The sequence below is a fragment of the Cyprinodon tularosa genome, unplaced genomic scaffold (assembly GCF_016077235.1).
Source record: "Cyprinodon tularosa strain WSP-4 unplaced genomic scaffold, ASM1607723v1 ctg801, whole genome shotgun sequence".
NCBI classification, from domain to species: Eukaryota; Metazoa; Chordata; class Actinopteri; order Cyprinodontiformes; family Cyprinodontidae; genus Cyprinodon; species Cyprinodon tularosa.
In genome coordinates, this window is record NW_024039565.1 from 341,550 (window position 1) to 364,974 (window position 23,425).

The 23,425-nt window shown below is 45.6% G+C and overlaps 1 protein-coding gene across 5 annotated transcripts in view; it reads left to right on the forward strand.

Moving 5' to 3' along the window:
* Positions 1-23,425, forward strand: part of LOC119774231 (alpha-1,6-mannosylglycoprotein 6-beta-N-acetylglucosaminyltransferase B-like) — a 226,576-nt gene that overhangs the window by 80,722 nt on the left and 122,429 nt on the right. For all 5 annotated transcript variants that reach the window (XM_038271639.1, XM_038271640.1, XM_038271642.1 and 2 more), the window contains 3 exons: positions 13,871-13,980; positions 20,120-20,196; positions 20,519-20,698. In XM_038271639.1, coding sequence (XP_038127567.1) covers positions 13,871-13,980; positions 20,120-20,196; positions 20,519-20,698 — 367 coding nt within the window. The remainder of the gene's footprint in view (positions 1-13,870; positions 13,981-20,119; positions 20,197-20,518; positions 20,699-23,425) is intronic.

A 23,425-nucleotide genomic window follows, 5' to 3' on the forward strand; every position in this document is an offset into this window, starting at 1 on the left:
AAAACATCAATGTATAACATGGATGCATAAAAACCAAATTTTATTTTAGCGTTAAATTCTGTTTAAAGTGACAGATTACACTGCAAAAAAATTTAAAACTAAATAAGTAATTTTTACTCAAATTAAATGCATTTTTTCTTGAATTGAGGAGGTAAGTGAGACACTTTACCAATGGAACAAGACAATTTACATTTAAAATAAGAAAAAAACTATTGCTTTGTCTTATTTCAAGTGTATATTATCTAATCATCTTATTTTAGGAGTAAAAATACTCATTCCATTGGCAGGTCATCTTATTTACCTGCTCAAATTAAGGTTAAATACACTTAATTTAAGACATTTTTTACTTATTTCTAGATGTTTTTTGCAGTGTATAATTAAAAATGTCTCCAGACCTTTACTGGTTGATGATTTTCTTTATTCGGATCCGCTGGTTTTTAATTGGTTACCCCTGATACAGAGGAAAATCTCCAGTCAGAATCAGTGGTGACAGAAAAGAGAGGGAAGTAGAGACAGTGCTGACTATTCTGCTCCATATTTCAGTCTGCAGGTAAATTCTTCAAAAATCAATTTTAAGAATATTGGAGTTACATGCATTGAAAACACATTTATACTCTCTCATTTATTTCCACTCTGACAGTCTGTCTGTTAGTGTTCTTGTGGCGTTTTCAAATATGTCGTCTCTCTTCTTACACCTCATCCTGTCTGCTGCAGGACTGATGAGGCAACGGGGGTTTCTGCCGGCGGGGGAAGCAGTAAACAGGAAGAAATAGAGATTTATGAAAACGTCTCTCAAATTCCAGGCCAGTCAGGAGTGCATTTCTAAAAAGACATACTTTGACACACATGCTGGGTGGGAGTCTCAGCTCGGTGTGAGCTTCATTGCTTCTGACACTCTCCCATGTAGCAGTGAACGGAAGTTGATGTCTGGAGCCCCGGCCTAGGATTCGCCCGTGGGGCCGCCACTCGTTAGAGCAGAAAACTGAGAAGAAAAACAAGAGAGGGAGGGGGGCAGGAATGAGCCTGGGAAAATAAGATGGAGGTGGTGACGAAGATGCAGAGATGATTCACTACTGTGCTCAGAAAAAGAGGGCAGATTGTAAAAAGTCTGGTCAGGAATAATCAATGGATCATTATTTAGACCTAAAACTAATACGTTTCCAGCGATTTAATGAATTTAGCATTAATTGATAAAAAATTAAAATAATAATTTTCGTTGCAAGTCTGGGAGCGGCCATTTCTGCCCACATATAGTAGCCCCTCCCTCCTGCCATCTTCCAGCAGTGACGTCACGGTGCGGTAAGCCTAGCGCCATTCTCCCCGCTTTCCAAGCTAAATCAATGGGAACTACTAGACACATCTGCAATCAACAACAATTATTGAAGATTTCCAGAGGACTTCACCATTGAAATTCACCAGAGCTATAGTGAAACTGACAATGCCCACGTGCATGGCAGCTGGATGCTGGAATACATCGGGTAAAAGTGAAAAAAAAGAGTTATTCCACCTTTCTGATTCCTGATCCTCCACGGACGGGTTGGTCGTTGGATCGCCAACTTGAAGAGGGAGGATTTGCCATCGAACTTCTGGCCAGAGAAAAAACCCGTAATATGTAGCCAACATTTGGAAGAAGAATGTTTTCAAGATGACTTGGATAATAGCGCGTTGTGACAAACACCAGATACAGCACTGGGACTTGATCAACAGCCGATACCGCACCGTGACAATGTCACTAACCAGTAGGTGGCAGTAGTGTTCTTTGACAAACATGGATGCCTCCAGTAAAGCACATTCACATGGAAATTACTCTGAATTAAAAACACTGATCATTTATTGAACAGGATGGAATCATTTCAGATTTAAAGAAATTTCAGAAGTTTGAATTCTGAATATGAGCGGTTTTTTCCTTTAACTACAGAAAGACATTAGCCTCATGAGACCATCCTGATCTCGCGATCTTTCAAGGTTTCACTCGCAGATCAGTCTGGAGACTCTCCGTTGAAGAAAATTTGGAGCCGTTCACCAAACGAACGTCCAATCAGCGTTGGCTTTGAGGCGGGTTGAGGTGTGACGCAACGAGAAGCGCCACAGTTCAGTCTAAAGAACATGGCGGCTTCAGCCGATGAAACTAGCATTAGCGTGGCTATCGAGCAAGTTTTATGGGAATTACAGAGTATTTCTTCACTGAGAGAAGACTGACTGGTTTCAGCAAGAGTAGCCTGGCTTGTGGTTGTGTTTTCGTCGTCGCTCTGTTAGTACGTCATATGCTTCATTGATCTGATTGGTTTATTTGGCCCGTCTATCACCAACATAGGAAAATCAGCTAACCAGTATTTTCGCCCCTTCCCAAAATTACTTCAACGGAAGGTTTCCAGATGGATATGCGGAGCAAATCCATCTGCCGGAGTCAGGTTAGAAAGACATCTTCCCTTTACTGCCCAGTGATCCTCCTTTAAACGGGCGTACACTGTGCGATTTTTTTTTTGCTCTTTTCTGTCCAATTCCAAGAATTTCTTGTTCGGACCGACATTCAGCCTGATGGTGCGTGGTGTAGTGACCAGGGGGTAACGAGGGGCGATCAGCCTCTAACGACCACCTCCCCATCAGGAATCGTAAGGTCGGAAGAAAATCAAACATGTTTGAAATCCAGTCGGCCATCTTAAGGTGGTCGTGGGCAAATCGCTCAGTGGGCAAACAAGGATTCTTCTTCTTCTTCTTCTCAGAGGAAAACCCAGCAGCATGGCGGGGGGGCAATGAGTGAAATGGAGTTCTTTCTGTCAAACTGACAGACCGTAGTAGCCACGTTAGCTCAGCCATGTCTTTGTCCAAATACGTCGTCTCCTTTTCTTTTAGGGCTTTCAGCACTAAATCGCCCAAATATCCAAGGCAGCGCGTTTCACTCTAGTGAGCTTCATGTTCCTCTGCTACTGGTTTGGCTTCTGGATAGACGAGTCCGAGTAGCGCCATCTCACTGCGGAGTTGAGTCCCATCTGGTTTTTAGACATCAAACATAGTGAGCTTTGAAATTTAAACCCTGCGGTTTCTTCGTACAGTTTGAGCTGTAGCATCATGTGTCGATTGAAATATCGCAGCGTATGCCCGACTTAACCTTTGCTGCAGGTACTTGCTTAAAAAATTCGCTAATTTTCATTTTGAAAGTATCTTAATACCCTTTCAGACGTACATCCTGCTGAGCTTTGAACGTTTGAAGGAGCGCTGCTCAGTCCACCGTCTGAAATGAAAAGTTCATGGCATAACTGCAGACCAATTATAAAAGGATCCTCTACTCAGACTGCCGGGTCGGGCAAAGAGAGCGCCTCTTTCCGCCTCTTTCCACCGGATTGATTTTCCTGTTATCCGACGCCATTATTAATTGAACTGGAATGTATATCACTTTGATTAATAATTACATTGAATAACAATCATCTTCTGTTCTCTGGGGACACGATTTAAACAGCTTGCTTCTGTACATGGATGAATTCAGAATAAATTAGCTGTCGATCAGAGTTTATATCTAACTTTGAATGTCATATTACAAATTAAAACTGAAATTGGGATTGCAACATGAACTAGTTCAAAAGTTCTGTTTTCATTAATGTGAGGTGAGCAAACTTTTAAGTTTGTCCTTCCTGTGCTGAGATTCAAGCTTTACTCACACATAAGGTTTAAATAAAGGCTACAAGATGCATTTTGTTCTTGTTGAACCTTATTGGAGGCCGGTGAAGATTCTCAGTCATCCAGGTCATTGTCATTCCAAAAACTTTTAAAAAGTTAAATAAACAAACCACTGGACTTTTTGAAGATGTTTCGCTTCCCATCCAGAAAACAATTTGCATGTTTTCTAAACTAAAACCAGGCTTTGTTGGGCTGCTGGATAAAACCTGGAACTAAACGCTATTTCTGACATTTTGAATTGAAAAAGTTTCCTGTATGGAAGAGAAACGTCTTCAAACTTGGAAACAGAGTTCAGTGGATTGTTTTGGAACTTATTAAACTTTTTTGGAAGCTTATTGGAGGCTCTTTAGCTCTTCTCTGACTCTCTTGCAAGCTGAGATCAAAACTAATCTGATGGATGATGTACATCAGCAGTTTGCATACCACATTCACCGCATTCATAGCTTGTCTGGAGCTGCATTTTACCTCCTGGTGTTAATAGTCTCTAGATAATAATAATAAATTACCGTATTTTCACGACTATAAGGCGCACTTAAACGTCTTTTTTTCCCCTCAAAATGTGCGGTGCGCCCTTTGGTGCGGTGCGCCCTATGTGTGTTGTAACTGCGACTTTTGAGACCACCTCATTGAGGAGATGATGAAAGAGTGGCTGAATGTAAGGAGACCAGGTGTTTTTTTTCCACTCATCACCATCGCTGTTAATCTGTGACTCCATGCGTGCCCATCTCACAGCTGATGTGAAAAACATGGGGAAACAAATTAACACTGTGCTCGCTGTTCAACCGCTCGACATCGGTGTGAACCGGACCCAGCAGGTGCAGCAGAAGCAGCGAGTTTACATGCAAAGTCAATGGTTGACGCGCGTATAGGTGCAGCAAAAGGTCCTGCAGCGCGTTTTGAGCCGCAGGTGCAGCGCCTCGGGAGCCTTTAAGTATCTGACGCACCGCCAACGCGCTGCTGCTGCTCGAGATGGAAAAATTGAAGTTTTGCTGCTGGACGCGCCGCATCAACCAATCAGAGAAGCTGATCTGGGAGCTGACAGCGAGACAGACACAGCGCTCTGATGACATATTAAGGCAAATGAAAAAGGCTGGATAGATGAGGAGATGATGAAAGGCAGGTGTATGTGAGGAGACCAGGTGGTTTTTTCCACGCATCACCATCGCTGCGTGCCCATCTCACAGCCGATGTGAAAAAAAGGTGAATCAAATGAACGCTGTGCTCGCCGTTATCCCGGGAGGTCTGACAAAGGAGCTTCAACCACTCGACATCGGTGTGGAGCAGCCGTTCACAGTAAGGCTGCGAGCGGCGTGGGTGCGATGGATGACAGACGGAGACCACAGTTTCAGGATAAATGGAAGGCAGCGCCGGGCAAGTTACGCCACCGTTTGCGGATGGATTGTAGATGGACTAACGTGTCTGCTGGCCCTGTTGTTCAAGCTTTCGCAAAAGCCGGCATTATTTCTGAGGAGCTGCGCTGCACGGAAAGTGACTGACAGCGAAGAAGGGGAAACTGGCATGTCTGATTTAGCGCAGCTGTTTTATTCAGAGGAATGCTGAGGATAACAGAGGATGATGACTTTGATGGGTTTGATTAATACTTTGTAATAAATACATGAATAAAGCACAATCATACTCAGTTTTGCCCCCGCTGTATTTTTCTACCTGAAAACTTAATTCAACAGCAGCCTCTGGGCGGGTCTCCTCCTCTTCACCGCGGCGGCTGGCAGGTGTTTTTCATCTAAATAATCTAAATCTTGCAGCTATATTTGCTGTGATCAGGGGGAATAAAGTAGTTTTAATATGTTTTTAAGTGAGAAAGTCCACCTGAAAACTTCATAATTGCAGTCAGTTCATCCAGATTATCTATTTCTGTCGGAGGCGCTCAGACCCCCACATACCAGCGGTGCACCGACAGGAGAAATCCTTTCGTTCACCTTGGCAGCTGGCAGGTGTTTTTCATCTAAATAATTTAAACTGCAGGCACCAGGATACCGGCAATAAAAGCGAACATATTCCGTCGGCAGGTTTCAGGATTTTAAGTTAATTTAGGAGTGATCACAGCGCTGTGTCATCTGCGATGTGTCTGTCTCACGGCCAGCTGCCAGGTTTGATTAATACTTTGTAATAAATACATGAATAAAGCACAGTCATACTCAGTTTTGCCCCCGCTGTATTTTTAAATACGCAGTAGAGGTATTTAAAGGTAGTAGAGGACATGTACCGGTATATAAAAAACGCGCCCTATAGTCCGGTGCGCCTTATGCGTGTGTTAAATACAGAAATGGGACACATAACTGAGAGTGCGCCTTTTAGTACGGTGCGCCTTATGGTCGTGAAAATACGGTATGAATTTTTTTCATTTATTTGGGGGAATAATATTGAACACAGTCAGATAAACACAAATCAAATGAACATTTTGCCAAATAAAACAATCAAACTTCCATCAGAGCCAGCGGTCCTTCTCACATGGCTATGCAGAGAGAGGGCCGCTGCAGAGGGGCTAACGTTAGCCCTGGCCGCTGCAGACGGGCTGACGTTAGCCCTGGCCGCAGCAGACGGGCTAACGTTAGCCCTGGCCGCAGCAGACGGGCTAATGTTAGCCCTGGCCGCTGCAGACGGGCTGACGTTAGCCCTGGCCACAGCAGACGGGCTAACGTTAGCCCTGGCCGCTGCAGACGGGCTGACGTTAGCCCCGGCCGCTGCAGACGGGCTAACGTTAGCCCTGGCCGCTGCAGACGGTCTGACGTTAGCCCTGGCCGCTGCAGACGGTCTGAAATTAGCCCTGGCCGCTGCAGACAGGCTAACGTTAGCCCTGGCCGCTGCAGATGGTCTGACATTAGCCCTGGCCGCTGCAGACAGGCTAACGTTAGCCCTGGCCGCTGCAGACGGGCTAACGTTAGCCCTGGCTGCTGCAGACAGTTTGACGTTAGCCCTGGCTGCTGCAGACGGGCTAACGTTAGCCCTGGCCGCTGCAGACGGGCTAACATTAGACCTGGCCGCTGCAGACGGGCTAACGTTAGCCCTGGCCGCTGCAGACGGGCTAACGTTAGCCCTGGCCGCTGCAGACGGGCTAACGTTAGCTAACTCATTCTGTTGCGCATGCGTAGTTCGGATTGTGCTTCCTTGATGGAATGGGTAGCGACACCGTTCTCCAGACTGATAGCTGTCCCAGCATGCACTGCGGCAGCTTCCAGGTTAGCGCTCACAGAGCTCAGAGGATAAAGTTAAAAGTTCTCTTTTCTGTTGCTGTTGATCAATAAAGTACATTTTATGATCATTTGAGGTGAGAATATTATACTTTAAGCTTCACTATATGGAACATTTACTGATTCAGTAGTTTTTAAGTTTTTAAGTTTTTTTTAAGTTTAGTTTTTTAAGTTTTTTATTATTTAAAAAAAGTTACGATGTTGAAAGGACCGTGGCCCTTTGCGATGATATTAGCAATAGAGTTGATAATTTCCCTTTATTTTTTTTTGCCAGTTTTTATTCCAAGTATGTTTCTGGCTCCTGTTCCTTTCCCTCTTTTTCTTTGTCCTGTTTAGATCCCATAGTGAAATCCCTGTTTCTCAGTCTTTTCATCTGTTTGCTGCCTTTATTGCTCCTTTTATAGCCGCCGTGTTTCTTGTTCCCTCTGCGTTCATCTCTGGGGATCAGCTCACTCTGCAGCAGACTGTAGATGTGGGATTACTGGGTGACACAGAACGTCCAGCTGGGAGAGAGAGAATCATCCTCAGGAACATCAGGAAGTCATCGAACACAAAGGTTTTTCCTTTAAGACAAAGAAACGCTGAAACAAGGCTGTAACTTTGTGATGAAAGTTGGTGGAGGTGCTCTAAGGGTGGGGCGCTCTAAGGGTGGGGCGGTCTAAGGGTGGGGCGCTATAAGGGTGGGGCGGTCTAAGGGTGGGGCGCTATAAGGGTGGGGGCGCTGTAAGGGTGGGGCGGTCTAAGGGTGGGGCGCTATAAGGGTGGGGGCGCTGTAAGGGTGGGGGGTGCTCTAAGGGTGGGGGTGCTGTAAGGGGGGGCTCTAAGGGTGGGGCGCTCTAAGGGTGGGGGCACTCTAAGGGTGGGGCGGTCTAAGGGTGGGGCGCTATAAGGGTGGGGGCGCTGTAAGGGTGGGGGGTGCTCTAAGGGTGGGGGTGCTGTAAGGGGGGGCTCTAAGGGTGGGGGCGCTGTAAGGGTGGGGGGTGCTCTAAGGGTGGGGGTGCTGTAAGGGGGGGCTCTAAGGGTGGGGGCGCTCTAAAGGTGGGGCACTATAAGGGTTGGGGCGGTCTAAGGGTGGGGCGCTATAAGGGTGGGGCGCTATAAGGGTGGGGCGCTATAAGGGTGGGGGCGCTGTAAGGGGGGGCTCTAAGGGTGGGGGCGCTGTAAGGGGGGGCTCTAAAGGTGGGGGCGCCCTAAGGGTGGAGGCGCTCTAAGGGTGGGGCGCTATAAGGGTTGGGGCGGTCTAAGGGTGGGGCGCTATAAGGGTGGGGCGCTATAAGGGTGGGGCGGTCTAAGGGTGGGGCGCTATAAGGGTGGGGCGCTATAAGGGTGGGGGCGCTGTAAGGGGGGGCTCTAAGGGTGGGGGCGCTGTAAGGGGGGGCTCTAAAGGTGGGGGCGCCCTAAGGGTGGAGGCGCTCTAAGGGTGGGGCGCTATAAGGGTGGGGCGCTATAAGGGTTGGGGTGCTCTAAGGGTGGGGCGGTCTAAGGGTGGGGCGCTCTAATGGTGGGGCGCTATAAGGGTGGGGCGCTATAAGGGTTGGGGTGCTCTAATGGTGGGGCGCTATAAGGGTGGGGCGCTATAAGGGTTGGGGTGCTCTAAGGGTGGGGCGGTCTAAGGGTGGGGCGCTCTAATGGTGGGGTGCTATAAGGGTGGGGCGCTATAAGGGTTGGGGTGCTCTAATGGTGGGGCGCTATAAGGGTGGGGCGCTATAAGGGTTGGGGCGGTCTAAGGGTGGGGCGCTCTAAGGGTTGGGGTGCTCTAATGGTGGGGCGCTATAAGGGTGGGGCGCTATAAGGGTTGGGGCGGTCTAAGGGTTGGGGTGCTCTAAGGGTGGGGCGGTCTAAGGGTTGGGCGCTATAAGGGTGGGGCGCTATAAGGGTTGGGGCGGTCTAAGGGTTGGGGTGCTCTAATGGTGGGGCGCTATAAGCGTGGGACGCTATAAGGGTTGGGGCGGTCTAAGGGTGGGGCGCTCTAAGGGTTGGGGTGCTCTAATGGTGGGGCGCTATAAGGGTGGGGCGCTATAAGGGTTGGGGCGGTCTAAGGGTGTGGGCACTGTAAGGGTGGGGTGGTATAAGGGTTGGGGCGGTCTAAGGGTGGAGGCACTGTAAGGGTGGGGCGCTATAAGGGTGGGGTGCTCTAAGGGTGGGGTGCTATAAGGGTGGGGGCGCTATAAGGGTGGGGGCGGTCTAAGGGTGGAGGCACTGTAAGGGTGGGGGCGCTCTAAGGGTGGGGCGCTATAAGGGTTGGGGCGGTCTAAGGGTGGGGTGCTATAAGGGTGGGGGCGCTATAAGGGTGGAGACACTGTAAGGGTGGGGGCACTGTAAGGGTGGGGCGCTCTAAGGGTGGGTTGCTATAAGGGTGGGGGCACTGTAAGGGTGGGGCGCTATAAGGGTGGAGACACTGTAAGGGTGGGGGGCTCTAAGGGTGGGGGCGCTATAAGGGTGGGGCGCTATAAGGGTGGAGACACTGTAAGGGTGGGGCGCTCTAAGGGTGGGTTGCTATAAGGGTGGGGGCACTGTAAGGGTGGGGCGCTATAAGGGTGGGGGCGCTATAAGGGTGGAGACACTGTAAGGGTGGGGCGCTCTAAGGGTGGGTTGCTATAAGGGTGGGGGCACTGTAAGGGTGGGGCGCTATAAGGGTGGAGACACTGTAAGGGTGGGGGGCTCTAAGGGTGGGGGCGCTATAAGGGTGGGGCGCTATAAGGGTGGGGCGCTCTAAGGGTGGGGGCGCTATAAGGGTGGGGCGCTATAAGGGTGGGGCGCTATAAGGGTGGGGCGCTATAAGGGTGGGGCGCTATAAGGGTGGAGACACTGTAAGGGTGGGGCGCTCTAAGGGTGGGTAGCTATAAGGGTGGGGGCACTGTAAGGGTGGGGCGCTCTAAGGGTGGGTTGCTATAAGGGTGGGGGCACTGTAAGGGTGGGGCGCTATAAGGGTGGAGACACTGTAAGGGTGGGGCGCTCTAAGGGTGGGTTGCTATAAGGGTGGGGGCACTCTAAGGGTGGGGGCGCTATAAGGGTGGGGGCGCTATAAGGGTGGAGACACTGTAAGGGTGGGGTGCTCTAAGGGTGGGTTGCTATAAGGGTGGGGGCACTGTAAGGGTGGGGCGCTATAAGGGTGGAGACACTGTAAGGGTGGGGGGCTCTAAGGGTGGGGCGCTATAAGGGTGGGGCGCTATAAGGGTGGGGCGCTCTAAGGGTGGGGGCGCTATAAGGGTGGGGCGCTCTAAGGGTGGAGGCGCTATAAGGGTGGGGCGCTATAAGGGTGGAGACACTGTAAGGGTGGGGGGCTCTAAGGGTGGGGCGCTCTAAGGGTGGAGGCGCTCTAAGGGTGGAGGCACTGTAAGGGTGGGGGGCGCTCTAAGGGTGGGGGCGCTGTAAGGGTGGGGGCGCTCTAAGGGTGGGGGCGCTGTAAGGGTGGGGGCGCTGTAAGGGTGGGGGCTGATGGAGCTACAGTTTCTCCACCTGAACTCTTTGATCAGGTTTCTGTATTTTCCTAAAATGAGCTCCAACATCAATTTATTGAATGTTTTCTATTGTTGAAAACACAAGAGAACCAGAATAAACTGATATTAATATTTATAGATGTTAGAGAGACGCCTTTCACTGCGTTATATATCTATATATATATATCTATAGGGCCCAAAAACATTCATGTTTAAATATAAAATTAAAAATAACGAATAACAGCTGATTCTGAAGCCTGGTGAGGTTTTGCTTCCGATGCCAAAAATGTTTCAGGTTTTTAGAAACAATCTTTATTCTGCATCTGAAGGGTGAATTGGCGCTGCGATCATTTATTGAACAGGATGGAATCATTTCAGATTTAAAGAACTTTAGAAGTTTCTATTCTGAATATGAGTGGATCTTTCCTTTAATGAAATGCTGCAAACTGTTAAGCAATTCACTTTATGCACAAAAACCATGAAAATACCATAGAGGTGAAAACAGGTCACTGTATTCGACCCTGAGAAGAATTACATTTACTTTTCTGTCTCAGAACAGAAATATTCTTGTATAAAGCAAAAATTGCTGCAAGTTAAGCATAAATCAGGCTAATGAAGCCGTTTCATGTCCTTCATTAACCCATTTAACTATTTAGAAGTCCTGGGCTACGATTCTTTCCAACCTTTTACAGCCATTTCCTGCTAATTTTTCCTGAGCAAATTCCAACAACAAAAACGTTGAAGTGACCCAGAGTTTTCTAAGAAAAAGTCATAAGGAGAATAAAAGAATAAAGTCGTAATATTAAGAGAATAAAGTCGTATTTTATAACAACTCTTCCAAGAATCCCTTTCTTCCCTAAAATGAGGAATGTGGAGCATCATGTGAAGTTCTACGTTAGCATCGGTTTGATAAATCAGGAAATCTTTTAGCAGCAGCATCAAACTGGGCAGGATGTCAAAGTGGACTCTGGTTGCTGATTGGTGGAGCTGGTCTGACATCATCTGCTGGGCGGAGCTCCAAGCTTTCTTTCTGAAACGGGTTGTTTTGTCTTGACTTCATTCTTGTTATTTGTATGTTTTTGTTTTTTTTTGTTTTACAGCACTAGTATCTCGTTTGCCTGGCAGCAGGCTAACAGGAAAAGGGGGTATAAGAGAGGGGCAGAGACAGGCGGCCAATGACCACAGACCAGATTTGAACCCGGATTCAAAACCGGGTCGTCCGCGTCAAGGACTAAGGCCTCCGTACATGGGTCATGAGCCATAACCACTGCGCCAACTGCACGCCCTTATCTTGTAATATTAAAACTTTATTCTCCTGATGTTATAACTTTATTCATGTAATATTACAACATTTTTCTCAAAATAAAACATAAAATAAGGTAGAAATATAAAATTACAGCCTAAAAGACTCGTATCCTTTTCCTAAGTTTCTCATCCAAGTGAATGTCAATTTGTAGAAGCAGTTTTATTATCTTATATCAGATCAGAATCAGAATTTATCCTTAAACGTGGCCCTATACTTACTTAGCAACAAAACAGTACATGTTGAAATTCAAGTATGAGTCTTAGCAATAATAAAGTCCCTAATGCCTTATTCGTATGCAATTAGATGATATATGACGAGGTTTTGCAAAACAGAGAACATCTGTATAGACATTCTTTGAGGGTCGGAGTGACTTTGACGCAGACCAGCCCACGTGAATTCCAGTAAGCTTTCCACATGATATTCCCGTGCATGTGCAGTTACGTAATGCGATGTGGAAACTATAAATGCTGCCCTGAATCGACTGAAGGTTGGGGGATAACAGAATTTTTGACAACGCGTTGCTGGATGTATGAAGTGTTTTAGACAGCTGTATGAATTTGGTTTTGTAATTAAATGTGTTCCCCCTCCGGATGATAAAATGGTGTGAATCGTGGCCTTCTTTCTGTCATAAGGGAAATCTACCAATGAGCTTCCATAAATTCACAGCATACTGTCTTCTGCCAGGGTCCTAATTCATGTCAATAAAACCTTTATAATTGCATCTTTTCTGGGTGAATCTCTCCACGTTGAAATATTTGGAATGGTTTTGTCAAGAAAGCTCAGTGTTTCCACCTTGAAGCTTTTACCTCCAGTTCTTTTCCTGATAAGCAATCATTCAGGACAAACTCTTTAAATAACTCTTTATAATGTATTGTATTAAATCACCATGAGACAAGACAACTGATTCTGACAGAAACTCTAATGAGGTCAACTGGGTGAAAGATCCTTCACCTCAAAAGTTATATCAGTAAAAACGAACTTCCTCTCCATGCTTTTAAAGAACTAAGCTTAGCTAGGCCAAGCCCCGCCTCCCAACCTCAGCACTGCTCTTTAAACCAAACACTTTGTCATTGTTGTTTTATTAGTTTTGGGTTACGGTTATATTTGACCTTCTAACTAGATTTTGTTCTTCTTTTTCTGGTTCTGCTGGAGGTTTCTTCTAACCTGACTCCTTCTGAAACCTGAAACCTTCTGTTGAAGTAATTTTGGGAAGGGGCGAAAATACTGGTTAGCTGATTGGCCTATGTTGGTGATAGACGGGCGAAATAAACCAATCAGATCAACGAAGCATATGACGTACTAACAGAGCGACGACGAAGAGGAGCCAATTGATAGATCAAACTCTTGCCGAAACCAGTCGGGAGAAGAGCAAAAACATCCTTTCCTCTGAGAAAAGCCTCCAGAGCAGTGTTTTGCTCTTCTTTCAGTGAAGAAATACTCTGTAATTCCCATAAAACTTGCTCGATAGCCACGCTAACGCTAGCTTCATCGGCTGAAGCCGCCATGTTCTTTAGACTGAACTGTGGCGCTTCTCGTTGCGTCACACCTCAACCCGCCTCAAAGCCAACGCTGATTGGACGTTCGTTTGGTGAACGGCTCCAAATTTTCTTTAAGGGAGAGTCTCCAGACTGATAAGCGAGTGAAACCTTGAAAGCTCGCGAGATCAGGATGGTCTCACCAGGCTAGGTGTCTTCCTGTTAAAAGGGAGTTTTTCCTCTCACTAGAGCTCACTAGAGTGAAACGCGCTGCCTTGGATATTTGGGCAGTTTAGTGCTGAAAGCCCTAAAAAGAAAAGGAGACGACGTATTTGGACAAAGACATGGCTGAGCTAACGTGGCTACTACGGTCTGTCAATTTTACAGAAAGAACTCCATTTCACTCATTGCCCCCCCGCCATGATTCCGAGTTTTCATCTGAAGGGAAGAAGAAGAATCCTTGTTTTCCCACTGAGCGATTCGCCCTTGACCACCTTAAGATGGCCAACTGAATTACAAACATGTTTGATTTTCTCCCGACCTTCTGATTCCTGATGGGGAGGTGGTTGTTAGAGGCTGATCGCCCCTCGTTACCCCCCGTACACCACACCACGCACCATCAGGCTGAAACCTGAAAAGTGTAAAAAAAAAACGCACTGTACGCCGGAATTAAGAGACATGAAACCATGAATACTATGATTATCTGCTCACCTCTAATCGTCTGCTGCTGTATCTGTGTTTTTCTTGTGCTTCGCTTGAACGAAGGTTCCAACCAGCTGGCCTGGTGGAGAGGATCCAAGCTATAGCTCAGAATGTTTCAAACATGGCCGTCAGGATGGAGCAGATACTGCAAACGAGCATGATGCAAGGCAGAGGTACAGTAAAACTCTCATATTTAATGCTTTGTCCTTATTTCTCCTTTCGCAACATGAATACAAAATAATATTGGTCATTTTACAAACTGCATGTTGAGCTAAGCTAAGAAGAAGCTTTGGCTTTAAGGTATTTGAGTAAATATAAGTTCTCTTTAGAAACACCTTCTCACCCTAATAGTGTGAAACTAAAGTGACCTCCCTTTAAAAACACTCCTCTCATTACTCAAAGCCTTTCTGGTGGGATGTGGTGATACTACAGCACTTTGATAACGATTTTTTCTAAACTTAAAAAAATATTTTTTAAAGATTTGCTTGTATTGTTGCCTAAGTATTTTTATTTTTTAGGGACAAAAGTACTGCTGAAGATTCTCAGTCATCCAAAACGTTAAAATCAATCCTCTGGACTTTGTTTCCAAGTTTGAAGACGTTTCTCTTCCATCCAGGAAGATTTTTCAATCAAAATGTCAGAAATAGCGTTTAGTTCCAGGTTTTATCCAGCAGCCCAACAAAGCCTGGTTTTAGTTTAGAAAACATGCAAATCCCCTATCCCCCCCCCCCACAATCTGTGCCAGTACTGTTTACATTTCCTTTTCACTGTTTACATTTCCTTTTAATATATTTATATATATATTTTTTTGTAACTGTTTACATTTCCTTTTCCTTTTAATATATTTATATATTTTTTATTTTTATTTTTATTTCACGGTAGCTGTTATGGAAGTCCCAAATCTCATTGTATCTGTCGCAGAATATAATGACAATAAAGGCTTTTTGACTTGACTTTTTTTTGACAAATAGAAACGGATGAATGGGTCCCCCCCTTTGGAATGGGGGTCGTTTGGCTTCTTTGTTAGCCTGCAATGCCCCATACCTGTCTATGTCTCTGAAAGGAGGGTCGATAAAGGGAATTGTTGGCCTGGCTGAACAGGTGAGGTCTTCTGTTCCCCTGATCTCAATTGTTGCACTGGGAATCCCCAGCAGCAGCTGCCTCAGGCCCGCTCGCCTCTCCAGGGTTTTCCCCTCCTGTTGGTGGCGGCTGGAAGTAGATGTTAGCGTTTTTCAGGTCTGTGCTACAAACTGCAGGCAGCAGGATAATAAAAGCCAACATATTCTGCCGGCAGGTTCCTACATTTGAAGTTAATTTAGGCGTTAATAAACTGTTTCAGAGGAGTGATCATAGCGCTCTGCATCAGCAGCGCTGCGTCTGACTCCCTGCCAGCTCCCAGATCAGCTTCTCTGATTGGTTGATGCGGCGCGTCCAGCAGATAAAGTTACATTTTAACTCCAGCAGCTGCTGCTTCTGAAGCGCCTCAGATGCTCATAAAGCTCTTTTAAAGCTCGTCTTAAAACCCATCTATTTTACTTGGCTTTCAACACCAGTGGGATCTAGTTTTTAAATTGTATGTTTTTGTTTTTTTTAAACTGTTTTTAAATGACTTTTATTATGTTGTGTTCTTAAATTGTACAGCACTTTGTATCAACTGTGGTTGTTTTAAAGTGCTTTATAAATAAAGTTGGTATGGTATGGTTGGTATGCTCATGAGGCGCCGCTGCTCCTGCTGCTTAAAACGCTGCAGGACCTTTTTCTGCACCTTGATGCGCGTCAACTATTGACTTTGCATGGAAACCAGCTGCTCCTGCTGCCTTTGCTGCTTTAGGTCTGAATGTAGCATAAGATCTTATTAGATTACAATCCCTTTCCAACCCTGCACACTACATTTCTAACTGGCAATATTTTTTTCCATGTTTCCTGCTCAGTTTTCCTGCCTTTTCTTCTTTATTCTCTTCTCCTCCTCATCTCTTTCTGACACAAACTTTCTCTGTTCCAGTCATTTCGTTCTCCTCTTGTTTTAGCATCCTTGCTAACTACGCCCGCTGCTTTCTCTTTTGTTCTGTTCTCCTTTTTCATATTGGCTGTTTATTCCCCTCCTTAATGCTCTGAGCCTCCTTCGTCTGCAGGAGGCGTCATGCATCAGGGCAGTTGGTGCGTTATTTCTTGCTTCCTTCTTTTCATATTAGGAGGGGCCGCTGACATCTTCTCCTGCTTTCCTGCTGTACACTGCTGCATTTTATGGAGTAGAAAAATGGCCCACTGCGACCACTGGCTTGTTGGGCCTGGAATAGACCGTCAGCCCATTTAGGGAATGCTCCCCATGGCCCCCCAGCTCTGGATGCAGCGCATGAAGCAGAAATATGGTCTTCTTCTATCTAACATCAAGCTGGGAAATCATTGAATCCTTAAAAGCTGAGTTAGGTCAACATAAAACCTTAAGAAGTTAAATAATGTTATGAAATTATTAAAAACAGTTTTCATACTATGGCTATAGAGTGAAGCCTAAGGCGCTTCCTTTAACTATACAATTCCCAAAAACATCATTTTAAAAAGCCATTAAGAAAAACAGATGATAATGAGAAAGAGTAAAGATGCAGAGGACTGGATTATAGAGCTGAGCACCGATGAAAAGATGTTAGATAATGCAGCTAATGACAGATAAATGTAATGATGAAAGGGGATTTTTTTATTCTTTGCACGGTAGCTAAAGCGTACGTTTAAAATGACCATTATGGGTTCGAGGTCGGAGTTTTTGGTGGCGGACATCAATAGTTTGAGTTGGTAGTCAGGGATTTTGAATGTAGATGTGACTGTTGCCTTTGTTTAATACACTAAGTTACTATTACCTGTCTTGGTATTCTGCATACCGTAATGACTCTAATATAAGACCTGATTGTAAGACCACCCTCTCTTTCCAGGACCAGTTTTTAGGAACAAATTATAACAAAAAAAAAAAAAAAACTTGTTGTTAAAAACAAGATTTCAGATTTTACTGCATGGTAAGTGTTTATTTAATTATTTTTAAGTTTTAAACCTGCAGAGAACATAGAATTGCAATCATTAATATGTGCAGTATCCTAAATATTCATGAAGGGGATTAAACATCGACTCACAGGAAAAGAAATGGGAATGAAAGATACATTCTTAATTAAACCAGTCATCCGGTGTTTATCTTTCTTTACATTTTTTTTATCAAAACCTAAATAACACTGAAACGACTTTACTCCCCTTTGCTGTTTTCCACTGAGAACAATCCTTTATTTAAAATAAATAAGAATTACATCTCGGTTTGTTTCCCCATGCTGGGTGGGAGTAGACAATGAAGACTCTGCTCCTTCCTCTAATCACGGAGGAATTGAAATCCTGCTGGCAGACTTTATTATCATACGGCTCAGTGGCAGTTTATTCATCTCATGTTTTGGCACATGGGAGCGAAGAGAGAAACACGGTTAAAAATGTCCCTCTTCATATAATAGCTGGCAGGGACAGAACTAAAGCCTTTATCTAGTTAAATGGCCACATTTTCATTGTTGCCGTCGTAATGATATTTGCAGACACTCTGCATCTCTGTGTATGTTTTCAGTCACAGGAGAGAAACCCTGAGGAAGAAAAATGTCCCTTTTTCATTAGGCAAATGGAAACAGAGAAAATATGAGACGAAGGAAAGTTGTTGGGGAGCAGAAAGGGAGCTATAGAAAGACTCCGATGATGATTATGAAGCACAGGGAGAAATCCGTTTCTGTGCTTCTGGGTCTCCGTTTTAGTGGCATCAGCTGCAGAGGAGTTAACCATTGAAAATAGTGGTTTAACGCCTGTTTTTCAAACATGGACATCGACCTGCTAACAATCTGCCATTGGCTCACTACTCATTGCCACTAAAAGCCGATTAGATTAGATGAGCTTTATGGATCTCACAGCGGAGAAATTCACTGGTCACATATTGGCATAGTAATTAAAGAAGGTGCAAACAATCAGGAAAAAGGTGCATTAAGAATAAACAATATATATACATTATATCAAGGTAAGCCGATTGTTCCCAAGTTTTAAACACTGGCCAAAAAAAAAAAAAAAAAAAGTTTGTCCAGTGTGTTGTTTACATTTGATCACCACTGCACTTTCAAGAAAATGGAAATGTCATGAGATCTGTCGAAAACTAAATTTTTGTTGTTGTGTACACTCTGTTCATACAAAATGAAAATAAATGTTTTCTAAACCCTGGTTTATGGTCAGAAACCAGGTCACCTGTGTGTGTGACACAGTTTACGCAGAAATGCCCCCAAAATTCCAAAATTGTAGGTAGCGTTGCAGGAGGGAGAGAAAGGAGGCCCCTGATTGGTCGATTCTACACCTGCTCTAACGATGTGTATTTCCTGTTTGGTACCTAATGGCAGAAACTCTGGCTGTAGTGCCGTCCACCACGCCTGGCCCACCTTGGACGCTATCCCAGACACCGGGCTGGACGCTAGTTTGAAGCTCTGTGTGACGGTCTGTTGGTTTGCACCCAAAGCCAGAACACGCAGCGCCACGGACCGGCCCTCTGGGGAATGCTCACGGGTGAACTGTGTGTCGTCCGGATGAGTGGTTGTAGATGGCGAACAAGCTCGTCAACCCGACACACGGACACCCACAATCCCAGCTAGTTCCTGATTGTCCTTCTTGCTTTGTGGTGTGGAATAACATAGCGCAGACCACGCTTCATAAATCAAAAATATCTGCGTCATACTTCCGACAACCTAACGGCGGGAGGATAACCAGCCCTCAAGTCTAAGTCTATTAAACCCGGGAACAATGGGCTTTTAGTGGCAGTTAGAAACAGCTCTCTGAGCTCTCTATCTCCACCACCAGTCACGCCCCCACCCCCGCAGAAAAAAATTTCCTCCTTTTCAGAAACCTAAATGTGTTAACCCTAATTGAACGCCACATATGGACGTCAACACACCACGCCAGTCGCTTCTGATCTTACAGGCAGAAGCGACTGTTTCCATTCCATAAACATGGAGCAGCTCTGGTGATTCAAACAGATAATAGAGAGAAACAATAAAGCACACTGACTACGCCCTGGCTTCTTTCCATGCTGCTCTCCATTGTTTACTTTCCTAATTTCTGTTGCAGTGGTGACATCATCAATGCTAACCCAGCATGATGATGTTACCGGACACGCAGAGGCCAGCGAGGGATTAGACAAGCTTTATTTGCCAGTGGAAAGGGAGCTAAATGCTAAATGAATGTTAGCGTGTCGACCATGTTTGAAAAACTTGCGCTAACCTTTTATTTTCAGTGGGAAAGAGGCTTAAGTAAGCAGACATCATTGTTGGTCCCCAAGAAGTTCAAAAGCAATCCACTGGACTTTGCTTCCAAGTTTCAAGACGTTTCTCTTCCATCCAGGAAACTTTTTCAATTCAAAATGTCAGAAATAGCGTTGAGTTCCAGGATTTATAGAGTGGACCAAAACAAAGCCTAGTTTTGGTTTACAAAACATGCAAATTGAAACGGACGAACGGGTCCACCCCTTTGGAATGGGGGTCGCTTCCTGGATGGGAAGTAAAACGTCTTCAAACTTGAAAACAAAGTCCAGTGGATTGTTTTTTTTTACTTTTTTGGAAAGACTCTGACCTGGATGACCGAGAAACTTCACCAGGAACATTGGTGGTGAAATTATATTCAAAATAACAGTAAATAATGAAACTAGGCATCTAATTCATATTATACTTTACATTTACAATTACAGAGCTAAAAACTGGGCCACCCATAACCTTTCTTTGATTGATCCTTCCAATTGTTGTTTGGTTAATGTATTAATGTATATGATAGATTATTTTGAATTACTGTAACTACATTACCCCACCTCTCGCCCGTAGACAGCTGGAGATAGGCACCACCTCCCCTTGCTACCCTGCTTGGGATTAAGTGTTTTAGAAAATGGATGGATGCATGTTTGAATGATTAGTTTTACTGCAAAACGAATGTTAGCAAAACAAGCTTAACTTAAGAAAGCAATAAACATGAACTGACAAAGCAGAGCAGACAGATAATCCAGAGCCTTCGACCTTAAAGCATCAGGCTTATATTAAAGTCGTAGAGAAATCCTTTAAATGTCAAATCATTCTGGATTAAACATGTATTTAAATGTACTCTATTTATATCAAGAGGACTCCCGAACTTCTGGGAGACTTGGGATTTCTGACTTGTGTAAAGTTGGGCACCACTCGGGAGAATTCCGAACTGCAATTCCGAACTTGGAACAGCCGTTTCCCTACAACTTTAACAGATGTTACGAGTTAATACATGTCTTCCTGCTTGTTTCAGCGCTGAGAGACGGCACAGCGAGTCAGTGTGAAGTACCGAGGGATAGCCGCTTTCCTGAATGCCCCGGAAAAGTAGATGTAAGTTCATAGAATGTTTGCTTTTATTTTTTCCTTATCACGGTGCAGTGTTCAAGCACCCAACCCAAATAAAGACGATGCTTTAGGATGTTATCCTCCTAAGTTTGCTTGGTTTTGCCTTTGAGTACCTCATAACTCTTGAGTTTGGTTGGCTTTATAAGGTAGTTTAAATTGGATTTAGCCGACATGTAATCCAGTAAACTATCTGCAGTCTGTTGACCCTTTAACTGAGGTCCTCTAATGGGCATCAGTTGCCTACAGTTGTGTGTTTCTAAGTTTAAAACCATTTTCCGACGCCCCTTTCTCTCTGTCTGTCCTCCAGTGGATGCGTGCTCGGTGGACATCGGACCCTTGCTACGCCTTCTACGGCGTTGATGGTTCTGACTGTTCCTTCCTGATCTACCTGAGTGAAGTGGAGTGGTTTTGCCCCCCGCTGCCCTGGAGGAACCACACAAACACCCCCACCCAGCACACTCAGCACATAAAAAGCCCTAAAAGACAAGTAAGAAAACTACACCCGAATATCTACGACAAGTCATTTCATGACACAATAATCTGATACAGGCAGCTTTAGATAAGCTTATATATTCAGTTACATTAACCTTCTATGAAGGCTGCCAGCTGATGGTTGATGATTTATAAATCCACAGGAGATTATGAGTAATTTACCATGAGTGTTGCAGCAAACACAGCTGCCTACCAGCTATCATTATGACTTGACTGAGAAATTGAACCTCCATCAAATGGCTAAAAATCCAGCATTCATCTTGTATATCTCTCTACCACATATTTATTCTTTCCACTCATTTGTCTATGAGTTTACCTGGATACACTCTGTGTAAACTCTTTTGTTAGCAATGGCCTCTGTGGAGGACGCTAATGACTGTCTGCTGGACAGCTGTCATGTCAGCAGATTCAACGGGCAAAAACAAAACCTTCCAGTCTCAATCCAACTACCTCAAATCAGTAAGGAAATTAAATCACAGTGCACATATTATGGCATCTGCCGTCGCCATAATAAGTGCTATCCGAATAGTGCTGTCAGTCAGGGCGGAGCTAAGGCCAGGTAGCATGATGCTTCCTTGCATGAGTTCATTTAGCACAGGGACCTCCTGACATCTGTAGCTGCTGCTGGGAACTATCCGGTTGCCCACAGTCCTCTTCATGACAGACCTTATAGGCACGGCCCACCTCAGAGTTTATTGTCATTATAACAGGTCATTTGTGTAACTTTGTCCTTTTTCTAGTCTTCCTTTTCTGGAAGGCTGTTGCCCCAATTTGACCAGCATCATCCATGCTTGATGTGAATATGAATTTCCTGAAAAGTAGACATTCTATTCGGTTAATTTCTATAGCTCCAATTCACAACACATGTTGTCTTAAGACACTTATACAGTTCATCAGATCATCCAGTCAAATTGATTCAAAGTTTTGTATCTAAGGAAAACCAGCTGATTGCATCGACTCATTGACTCTTCAGCAATCCCTCACACTAAGCATGCTTGTAGCGACAGTGGAGAGGAAAAACTCCCTTTGAACAGGAAGAAACCTCCAGCAGAACCAGGCTCAGTGTGAGCGGCCATCTGCTGAGGCCCACTGGGGTTCAAGGAGACAGAAGCAGACATAGAAAAAGAAGCATAGATACAAAAGGCAACTGTCAACCAGCTCTACAGGCGGCCCCGTCCAGGAAACACACAGCCAGGCAGACGAGCTCCGAGCCAGCTCCCATGTCAGAGGATGAAGAGAGCACATCCAGTTAGTCACAGTCAGTTTAGATTTCCAGGTTGATTCTAACCTCAAAGATAATCTACAGTGGAACAAAAAGCAATGTTACATATTTGGGGACTCATAGTATTTAATATGCCCAAAGACCCCTTATGATGAATACAATAACCTGGACACGGCACACCGCGGCCCCACTCTGGAGCCAGACCTTGAGGTGGGGCACGCTGGCGAAAGCCTGGTGGCCAGGCTTTTACCCATGGAGCCTGGCTGGGCACAGCCCAAAGAGGAAACATGGGTTCCCCTTCCAATGGGCTCACCACCTGTAGGAGGGGCCAAAGGGGTGGGTGCAATGTTTGATGGGTGGCAGTCGTGGGCGGGGACCTTGGCGTTCTTACCCTCGGCTAAAGAAGCTGGCTCTTGGGACATGGAATGTCACCTCTCTGGTTAATTCACAAGGTTGAAAAGTTCCAACTAGAGATAGTTGGACTTACCTCGACGCATGGCTCTGGCTCTGGAACCAGTCTCCTTGAAAGGGGCTGGACACTCTTCCACTCTGGAGTTGCCCCTGGTGAGAGGCGCCAAGCAGGACTGGCCATTCTTGTTGCCCCTCATCTTGGTGCCTGTACGTTTGGGTTTACCCTGGTGAACGAGAGGGTTGCCTCCCTCCGCATAAGTGTGGGGAGACGGGTTCTGACTGTTTGCACTTATGCGCCAAACAGCAGTTCAGATTACCCACCCTTTTTGGAGTCTTTAGAGGGGGTACTGGAGAGTGCCCCTCCTGGGGACTCCCTTGTTCTTCTTGAGAACTTCAACGCTCACATGGGCAATGACAGTGAGACCTGGCGAGGCGTAGTTGAACTGAACTCCTGACCTGAACTCAAGTGGTGTTCTGTTGTTGGACTTGTGCTCGTCATGGATTGTCCATAGCAAACACCATGTTCAAGCATAAGGGTGTCCATACGTGCTCTTGGCACCAGGACACCCTAGGCCGTAGTTCAATGATCGACTTTGTTGTTGTTTCATCTGACCTGCGGCCGCATGCCTTGGACACTCGGGTGAAGAGGAGGGCGGAGCTCTATACCGACCACTACCTGGTGGTGAGTTGGTGCCGATGGTTGGGGAGGACGCTGGTCAGAACTGGTAGGCCCAAATGTATTGTGAGGGTTTGCTGAGAACATCTGGCAGAGTCCCCCGTGAGAAGGAGCTTTAACTCCCATCTCCAGCAGAGCTTTGAACATGTTCCAAGCGAGGTGGGGGACATTGAGTCCGAGTGGACCATGTTCCGTGCCTCTATTGTTGAGGCGGCTAGTCGGAGCTGGGGCTGCAAGGTTGTCGGTGCATGTCGGGGCGGCAATCCTCAAACATGCTGGTTGACACCAGCTGCAGAAGGAGTCCTATCAAGCTTTATTGACCTGTGGGACTCCAGAAGTAGCTGATATGTACCGGCAGTCAAAGCGGTAGGTGGCTCGGCTGGTCGCCGAGGCTAAAACTCGGGCGTGGGAAG